Raw genomic sequence first — 9,510 nt, 5'->3', positions numbered from 1 at the left:
AGCCCCACAGCTCTCCTGGGATTTGGGGGGCTCCTGGGCCCTGTCCTGCCCCCCCAATGCCTGGGGTGACCCCCTGTGAGGGGGGGAGGTGACTGGCCCGGGGGGTGCGGCACAAGCAGGTTTATTGGGGAGCCCCCACGGTGGGGTCTGGGGGAGGTGCTGGGTGCTGCTGCGGGTGAGGGTCCCGGTGGGGTCCCAGCAGGGTGCAGGGTGGTCCTGGCAGGGTTTGGGGTCACCAGCAGAGCTGCCCCGGGCAGTACTTGTCGATGAGCGACTGGTAGTACCCGCGGAGCTGCTGCACGTCGGGCAGCTCCTCCTGCTTGGTGTACAGGTCGAACTTGCTGGGGGAGCACAAGGGGGGTCAGGCCGTGGGTGCACCATCCCCCCCCCTCCCACAGCCCCAGGGGGCTCAGCTGAGCCCCCAGTGCCCCCCGGGCACGCACTTGAGCTCCCGGACCCAGGGCAGCATGCGCCGGTCCTCCTCGGAGCAGAGGTGTCCATAGTCCCCGTGCGCGTGCCAGGGGTAGAAGGAGTGGAAGCGAACCATGTAGAAGGCCTGGGGGGGGACAGGGACGTGCCAGCTGGGTTTGGGGGGCCCTGCCCCGCACCCCCGAACCCCCACGGGGGGTCCCTGTCCCCCCACGTGCCCCCCGGTCTGAGCTCACCTCCTTGGGCAGGGCGAACTTGTTGAACTTCATCACTTGGTACATGTACTCTGGGGAGGGGGCGGCGTGTGGGGAGGGGCTGGACCCCCACCGGGGGGGCACCCCGAGAGGGGCAGCCCCCCCTGAAAGCCACAGCTCCCCCCCGGGGAGCTGCAGCCCCTGCCCCACACCGAGGGCTCCAACCCCCGGGCAAAGGGGGCAGTGTGGGGGGCAGCACGGCCCTCCTGGGGGGTCAGTGCTCCGTTTGGGGGTGGGGGCCCCTTCCCCGAGGAGGGGACGCCCCCGGCCCCCCCGGCTCACCATCGTGGCCCCAGGACATGAGGACGTTCTCCAGCCCACAGCCAGGTTGGTACATCCCACACTCGGTGCTGGGGATGGAGCGGGGTGGGGGGTGAGGGGCTGGACCCCCCCTCTGGACCCCGGCCGGGCCCTGGGGTGCAGCCCCCCACCCCCAGCACCCCCCGGGCTCACTTGTAGCGGGGGTCCTTGGTGTCGGGGTTGTCGTGGAAGGTGGAGTCCCCGTAGACCACCGAGCTCTGCACCTTGCAGCCCACCGGGAAGGTGTCCCCCACCACCGCCCACTGTGGGGGGCACAGGGGTCACAACGGCCCCCGGAGGGTTCCCCTGACACGGGGGGCTCCCCCGTGCCCCCTCCCCACCTTCCCACTCACCTGGGGCTCCCCGAAGAGCACCAGCACCTTCCCCAGGTCGTGCAGGAGCCCCACGAGGTGGAACCAGTCTGCAGGTGATGAGATTGTCACCCCCCGGGACGGGACCCTGCGGGGGTGGGAGGGGACGGGGGGGTGTGGCCGTGCCTTTGTCGGGGTGTGCCCGGCGGATGCCCTCGGCCGTCTGGAAGGCGTGGAAGGAGTTGGGGAAATCCACGTCGGGGTCCGACTCGTCCACCAGCTGGTCCAGCAGCTCCAGCGCCTCCATCACGCTCATCCTCCGCAGGGAGCACGGCCCGTACTGGGCTCTCTGGGGACACCCGGCTTTGGGGACACCGAGGCACCCCCGGCACCCCCCCGGGGCCCCCCGTGGGGCTGGGGGCGTGGGTGCCCCTCAGTGTCCCCCCGAACGGGCTGGGACGGGGCACCGGGGCTGGATTTGGGGTGCAGGGTGGGAGGGCTGCGACACCCCCCTGCTGTGGGGACCCCAGGGGGGACAGGCCGGCCCTGGGGGGACAGGGTGACCCTCGGGGGCACACAGGGTGAGCGGGGGGGACACAGGGTGAGCGGGGGGCTCCCACCTTCCTGCGGACGAAGTCCACGGTCTGGTGTGTGTGCATGAGCAGGTACGTGTGGTACACGCGGTCGATCAGCTTCCCCTCCTGTGGGGCAGCGGGGGGAGAACGGGGGGTCAGGGGGGTCCGGAGAGCAAGGGGAGCCCCCCAGTGTCCCCCCACCCCAGCCTGGCATGGCAGAGACCCCCAGGGCTCTCCCAGCTGCTCCCAGCCCAGTGTGGCCACTGGGGACAGACAAGGACACAGGGACTCACTGTGGGACCCCTGGCACCCACGGGACCCCCAGCACTCACCTCACACCATAGGACCCCCAGGACTCTTATGCAGGTCCCCCCTGACACCCCACCCGGTTTTGGGCCCCCCCTGAGCCCCCCTCCCCACGTGGGATCCCTGGGACCCCCCAAACTCACCGTGTAGTTCCTGAACTCGGACTTGTCCTTGCCGGGTTTGGGCTCCTCAGAGGGGTCGGGGCCCTGAGGGGTGACGGGGGGGCTCAGGGGTCCTGTCCTGTCCCCCAGCCAGGGACAGGGGCAGGGGACAGGGACAGGGACAGGCAGAAGGGACTCAGGGGTCCCATCCTGCCCTCTGGCCTCAGCACCGTGGGACAGGACAAGGGGTCAGGGACCGGCGCTCAGGGACAAGGGGACAGCGGCACCCAGGGAAGACCTGGACACACGGGGTCACCTGGTGCTGTGTGGGGTCACAGGGTCGCACGGTGTCACACGGTGTCACACAGTGTCACAGACCATCAGAGTCACAGTGTCCCACAAGATCACACATTGTCACACACTGTCACACACATTGTCACACACATTGTCACACATTGTCTCACACTATCACACACTCTCATTGTCACCCATTGTCACCCATTGTCACACACTGTCACACACTGACATTGTCACCCAGTCCCACACTGACATTGTCACCCAGTCCCACACTGTCACATTGTCCCACACTCTCACACACTGTTCCCCCAAGGCACAGAGGGGACCCAGGGGTGCTGCCCCTGATCCCAAGGTGAGTTCCAGCCCAGGGTGCCCCTGGGTGGGGGCAGCAGCTCTGGACCCTGTGGGGGTCCCTGCACGGCCCCAGGGGTGCTGTGGGACCCCCCAAGACCCTTCAGCCCCCCAGGGCTGGCACTGACCCCCCACCATTGCCTGGGGGGTAGAGAGCAGCTCCCCATGGTTGCGGGACCCCCCTCCCGCTTGGGGGGTAACCATTGGGCTGGGACCCCCTTGGGGTGGAGTCCCCTGGGAGTGGTCCCCCATGGCACTGGGACCCCCTCGGGGTGGTGTCCCCATGGGGCAGGTCCCTCATGGGGTGACACCGCCACTGCAGGGAGGATGTCGCTGAGGGGTCTCCTCTGCCCCCCAGATTTGGGGTGGCACAGGTAGGTCTGTCCCACCCCCAAATGTGGGGTGGCACACTGTGTCTGCCCCCCAGATTTGGGGTGACACAGGTAGGTCTGTCCCGCCCCCAAATGTGGGGTGACACAGCTGTGTCTGCCCCCCAGGTTTGGGGTGCTGGGGCTGACCCCAGATGTGGGGCGTGTCTGCCCCCCAGGTAAGTGGCCCCGGCCCCCCCTGCCCGCACTCACCTCCTGGAGGCTCCTCATGGTGGCTCCGGGGGGCTCCCAAGCTGCTGGGAGGCCGCGGGACCCCCGGTTTTGTGCTGGGGGGCGGCGCGGGGGGGCCCCGCCCGGCCCGGCGGGGACAATCGGTGACCAGTTAACCCGCCCCGGTTAATGTTTGACCCCGCGCCCGGCCGGGGGGCTGCGGCTCCCGGGGGGGGGCTGGGGGACCCCCAGCCCGGCCCCGAGCTGGGGACACCCTCCCCGACACGGGGACCCCCGGGTTGGGCCCCCCCGGCCCCGCTGCCCGCGGTGACCCCTCGGCGGGGGCACAGAGTGACCTCCGGGGACACGGGGAGCGGGACCGGCCCCGCGGCCCCGGGGCAAGGGGCACTTGGGGGGGACTGGGGGGCACAGCGGGGGGGCAGCGGCCCGATGTGGCACCCACCACGTGCCACGGGGACCCCGAGTGCCCGAGGGGGCATCGCGGGGGGCGGGCACGGGCGTGGCAGGGCACGGACACGGGAGTGTCCCCTCCGGACCCGCACGTGTGCGCGGGGGTGACACACACACGTGTGCGGGAGGGTGTTGCTGTTCCTGCTGTCCCCACGCCTGTCCCCCGCGGGGGTGACACGCACACGTGTGCGGGAGGGTGTTGCTGTCCCCGCTGTCCCCGCTGTCCCCACGCCCGTCCCCCGCGGGGGTGACACGCACACGTGTGCGGGAGGGTGTTGGTGTTCCCGCTGTTCCCGCTGTCCCCACGCCTGTCCCCGCACCCCTGCGGGTGCCGTCACCCTCTCCCATCACCTCCTGCCCCCGGGACCCTCCCCTGGCCACGGCAGCCCCTCGCCCCCCGCCCGCCCCCCGTGCCCGATCCCCCCGGGAACACCGCGCCCCATTCCAGGCTCCTCCTCACTCGCTTTATTCCACACAGACCAGAATTCCCGGCGGGAAGCAGCGACGCTCCGCGATGCGCGACACGATCGGGTCAGGCACCCGCCGGGACACCCGGGGGAGGGGGCGAGGGGGTGACGGTCCCCACGCACCCCTCGGGTCCCCCCCTACCCCTTCGCTGGAGCCTCCTGGGACACCCGTGGGAACGACGTGGCTCCGGGTGGCACCCGTGGGGTCCTGTCCTGGGGGCCTCCCGTGACACCGAGGGGATCCCGACCCAGCGACCTCCCGTGACACCCATGGAAGGGGCGCGGCTCCAGGTGACCCCCCCGTCCCAAGAAACTCATGAGACACCCTGTTCCAGCCCCCCCCGTGGCACCCTTGTCCCAGGAACATCCTGGGAAGCCCATGGGACACCCCATCCTGCCCTGGGAAGGAGGAGAGGGGGACCCAGGGCAGCCCCCGGGACTGCTGAGGGCTGGGGGCTCCAGGGAACAGGGGTGCTCTGGGGGACTGGGGTGCTCCTGGGGGATTGGGATGTTCCTGAGGGATTAGGGGTGCTTGGGGGGGACTGGGGTGCTCCTGGGGATTGGGTTGCTCTGAGGGGCTGAGTGTGCTCTGTGATGGGGTTGGGGTGCTCTGTGATGGGGTTGGGGTGCTCTGTGGTGGGGTTGGGGGTGCTCTTGGGGGGCTGGGGGTGCTCCTGGGGGGCTGGCCAAGTTGCTCCCAGGATGGGGCTTTGGGAGGGTGACCTGGGGTCACACATCCCTGTCCCACCAGGCCACAGGGTGCCACTGGGCCCCTGGGGTGACACCAGCACTCCGGGGTGACAGAGATAACCAGGGTTCCCTCATGCCCGTGGGCCTCCCCCCCGTGCCAGCCCCCACTGAGCCCGTGGGGACACAGTGTGGGTGTCCCCGAGGGTGAGCCAGGGGACGGGGGGGGGGACAGGGTAGGGACACGAGCAGCCGTCTCCCCCTGGGCAGGCCCGGGGATCCCGGGGGAGGACAAGGGGTGTTGGGGGTGCCCTGGGGGTGTCACGGGAGTGCTCTGGGGGTGTCACGGGGGTGTGTCCGTGCGTGTCGTGGCAGGCCCTGGATTGCTGAGTCAGCGGGACCGGGGGCAGCGTGGCCGGGGGGTCTTGCACAAGGCGCCGGCGCTGCTGCGCTCAGCGGGATCCCCGGTGGCCCTTGGACCCGCCCCGGACGGACCGGCCACTGCCAGACAGCGCGGGTCACCACGGGCCACCACCAGGGGCCACCCTGAGCCACCAAGAGTCACTGCGGGCCACCACCAGTCACTATGGGCCACTGCCGGTCACTGTGGGCCACGGCTGGCCACCACGGGTGACCTTGGTCACCACGGGCCACCATCACTCAGCGATGGGCCACCTCGGGCCACCGCCAGCTCCTGCGGGGCATCACAGCCCACCATGGACCACCGCTGGCCACCATCTCCCAGCCCCGGGTCCTCTCTGCTCCCTGGGGTCCGGCTCAGGAGGTTCTCACGGCAGGAGCCCCCCGGGGACCACCCCCAGCCCCCGGCGTGGCCTCAGAGGGCCGGTGCGGAGGAGCCCAGCCGCGTGTGCCCGTGCAAGCGCTTCAGTGGGTCCCGCGGGGCAGGGCGGGGGGCGCGGGGCCCCCTCCCCGCTCAGCCGTAGCTGTGGGGGCTGTTGGGGTTCATGGGGGACGAGTCCCGGCGCCCCGACTGGCCCCGCAGCTGCCACAGGCGGTGGCTCAGGTTCTGCACCTGGCACGTGCCCAGCACGCAGCCCACCCGCACCGGGTGCCCCCCGGTGTGCCGCCGGTGCCGGGGGTCCCGCCGGGGGTCCCGCCGCCGGTCGCGCCGCAGGAGGAGGCGCTGGACGCGCCACGGGGGCCGCCGGCGGGCGAGCAGTCTGTGCCGGGGGGCCGGGCGGGCACCGCGCCGGGGGGCGACCCACGGGCCCTGCCGGGGGTCCGGGGGTCGGTGCCGGTGGTCCGGGGGTCGGTGCCGGGGGTCCGGGGGTCGGTGCCGCGGGGTCCTGGCGGGCGGCGGCAGCAGCGCGGGGGGCTCGGGGCCAGGGGGGTCCCCGAGAAGAGAAGGGATCAGCTCCGGGGGTCTCCGGGCCGGCGAGTCCCTGCAAGAGAGAAGGGGCAGCGTCGTGGCGGGGGGGCAGCGCTGTGGCACCCGGGGAGGGGAGGGTGGCACCGGGACAGCGGGAGAACGGCGGGGACGTGGGGGCACCGCGAGTGCCCGGGGCTGCCAGAGGAGGAGGAGGAGGAGGCAGAAAGGGGGAGGAGGACGAGGAGGAGGAGGAGGAGAAGGAGGAGGAGGCAGCAGCCAGGGCAGGGGAGCCGATACCTGCAGCCACACACGTACTGCCAGCGCGGGCACACGCGTGTGCCAACACACGCACTCTGTAACCACACACACACACACGCACATACGTGTCCCAGCACACACACACTGTGTAACCCCCCAAACACACATACACACACTGTAACCACACACACACACTGTGTAACCCCCCAAACACACACATATCCCAGCACTCACACACTCTATAACCTCGCACACCCTCCTGCCCCCCCCTTTGCCGCCCACCCCGTTCCCACGGCCTCTGCCCCAGCGCCCACATGCCCCGACTGTGGCACCCACGCCCGTGCCCCGGGCACCCAGGCGGGGGTCGGGCCTCAGGGCCCCCCCACGGTGGCTCAGAGCTCCCCTCGCCCCTGCAGTACCCCTGTGCCTGAGTGCCCCCCCTTGCTGGCACCCTCTTGCCCCCACGCCTCAGTGCCCCCCTCCTGAGGCCCCCTGTGCCTCAGGGGAGCCCATCCCTCTGGGCCCACCATCCTGGAGACCCCTGAGCCTCAGGGGACCCCATCCAGGGGACCCCATCCTGGAACCCCAGGGCCTCAGTGCCCCCCATTCTGGCCCCCTCCTGCCTCAGTGCCCCCTGCCCTGGAGAACCCTGTGCCTCAGTGCCCCCTCCTGAGGACCCCCTTGCCTCAGTGCCCTGCTCCTGAGGGGAACCTCAGGGGACCCCATCCCCACACCACACCACCCCGCAGCCCTTGTGGGGGTCGGGGTCCCCCGGTCCCACCTCATCCATTGCCCTGGCAGGGCCCTCCCCTCCAGCCCTCCCAGGAACTGGCAGATCCCTCGGGAGCAGCCGGGGATCCCCAGGGCACCGGGATCGCCCCAGACCCGCCCCTGGAGCAGCGGCAGGAACACGCATGTACAGCATGTACACACACACACACGCATGTACAGCATGTACACACACACACACACACGCATGTACAGCATGTACACACACACATGCATGTACAGCATGTACACACACACGTACAGCATGTACACACACACACACGCATGTACAGCATGTACACACACACACACGCATGTACAGCATGTACACACACACGCATGTACAGCATGTACACACACACGTACAGAGTGCACACACACGTGCAGAGTGCACACACATGTACAGCATGTACACACACACACGTGTACAGTGTGCACACACACACACGTACAGAGTGCACACACACACACGTGTACAGTGTGCACACACATGTACAGAGTGTGCACACACACACATGCACACACATGAGGGGGTTCTGTCCCGACCCGAGGTGCCCCTTCAGCCGGGGGTCCCATCACCCCATAACCCCCTCCCCGGGCCCCCCCAGACTGGCACAGGCAGCCCTCGAGCTCTGCCCCGATCTCCATCTCCGTCCCAAGTCTCAGTCACCCCTCGCACCCCTCCCACCCCTCCCACCCGCCCCCCCAGCTGTCCCGCGGCCCCGGTGCCCCCCAGCCCGCAGCCCCCATCGCGGGGCTCCAGGACCCTGCAGCCCCCCCATCCCCATGTCCCTCGGGTCCCCGCGGGCAGGGCTGGGGGCCCGGCAGGAGACGGTGCCCGGGGGACCCCCAGACTCCCCCCCGGGCAGCAGCGGGGGTGGGGGCAGACGGGGAGGGAGGGTGCGGGGCTGGCTCCGGGGCAGGGGCTGCGGGGCCGACCCGGGCAGGGGTGCGGGAGGCGGGGGTGGGAAAGGGAAAGGGGGGGCAGCCGCCCCGCGCAGGGTGCGGGCAGGGGGGGCCGGACGGGGGGGGTCGCCCCGGGCAGGGGACACGGACCCATTCCGGGCAGGGGGTGCGGGCAGGGTGCTGGCAAGGATGCGGGCAGGGGGTGCGGGCAGGTGTCCGGGCAGGGGGTTCGAGCACGGGGTGCGAACAACAGGCAGGAGTTCGGGCAGGGGATGCAGATGGGCAGGAGTCTGGGCAGGGGGTCCGGGCAGGGGGTGAGGGCGGGTGAGAGTTCGGTCAGGGGTCTGGGCAGAGGTGCGGGCAGGGGATGCGGGTGGGCAGGGGGTCGAGCGGGGGGCGCGGGCAAGGGTTTCAAGCAGGGGTCCGCGAGGGGGTGTGGGCGGGCAGGGGGTTCGATCAGGGGACCGAGCAAGGGGTTCAGGCAGGGGCTCAGGCAGGGGATCGGGCAGGGGTTCAGGCAGGGGGTCGGGCAGGGTCCCTCACCTGCGGGGCGGCAGGGCCCGGCCGCGGGGCAGCTCCAGCAGACACAGCGCGAAGCTGACGCAACCCAGCGCCAGCGGGGCCGGGGCTCGCATGGCCCGACGGGCCGCGACGGGGCGGCGGCGGCTGCGGGAGAGACGGGGCGGGGGGCTCGGGGGGCTCGGCGCGGGGGTCGCGCTGGGGGCCGGTCGGGCCCCGCCCCTTCTGTCCGGCCGGCCCTCGCTCCGCTCCCTCCCGTCCCGCAGCCCGGGGGCGGTGCGGGGTCCCGGCGGTACCCGGCCGGGGTCGGGGTTGGGATCGGGGTGCGGTGGGGTCCGTCGGTCCCTGTTCGGCGCTGTCTCTCTCCGCCCCGGCCCAGGTTAAATATCGCCGGGGCCGGCGGGCGGGAGGAGCCGAGCGGTCGGGAGGGGCCACGGGCGGGAGCAGCCCCGCACCGCCCCTGGCTCCGCACCGGCCCCGGACCCCCGGCCGAGCACCGGCTGCGCACCTTCCCCGGCCCCGCAACTCCCCCCAGCCCCTCCTTCACTGCCCCCGGCCCCTCGGCCCCTCACTGCCTCCGCACCTCCCTCGTCCCCGCACCGGCTCCGCAAACTTTCCAGGCCCCTCACCGCCCCCGGGCC

At 71.4% G+C, this 9,510-nt stretch overlaps 2 protein-coding genes across 2 annotated transcripts; both read right to left on the bottom strand.

The window, feature by feature from the left end:
* Nucleotides 1–105: 105 nt before the first annotated feature.
* Nucleotides 106–3,606, bottom strand: MIOX (myo-inositol oxygenase). The gene is made up of 10 exons (XM_051773742.1): nucleotides 3,506–3,606; nucleotides 2,319–2,381; nucleotides 1,915–1,995; nucleotides 1,481–1,643; nucleotides 1,337–1,404; nucleotides 1,137–1,246; nucleotides 966–1,033; nucleotides 666–715; nucleotides 444–556; nucleotides 106–341 (listed from the first exon to the last, which is right to left on the bottom strand). The coding sequence occupies exons 1-10, from the start codon at nucleotides 3,521–3,523 to the stop codon at nucleotides 233–235; spliced, it is 843 nt and encodes a 280-aa protein (XP_051629702.1). The 5' UTR covers nucleotides 3,524–3,606; the 3' UTR covers nucleotides 106–232.
* A 786-nt stretch (nucleotides 3,607–4,392) lies between these two features.
* On the bottom strand, nucleotides 4,393–9,510 carry ADM2 (adrenomedullin 2). The gene is made up of 2 exons (XM_051773743.1): nucleotides 8,894–9,510; nucleotides 4,393–6,491 (listed from the first exon to the last, which is right to left on the bottom strand). The coding sequence occupies exons 1-2, from the start codon at nucleotides 8,983–8,985 to the stop codon at nucleotides 6,023–6,025; spliced, it is 561 nt and encodes a 186-aa protein (XP_051629703.1). The 5' UTR covers nucleotides 8,986–9,510; the 3' UTR covers nucleotides 4,393–6,022.

Source organism: Manacus candei, unplaced genomic scaffold, assembly GCF_025592945.1.
Source record: "Manacus candei isolate 608988 ecotype Guabito, Panama unplaced genomic scaffold, ASM2559294v1 h1tg000174l, whole genome shotgun sequence".
NCBI classification, from domain to species: Eukaryota; Metazoa; Chordata; class Aves; order Passeriformes; family Pipridae; genus Manacus; species Manacus candei.
Note: the sequence above shows the minus strand (reverse complement) of the source record. Positions and strands in the feature narration are given on the sequence as shown.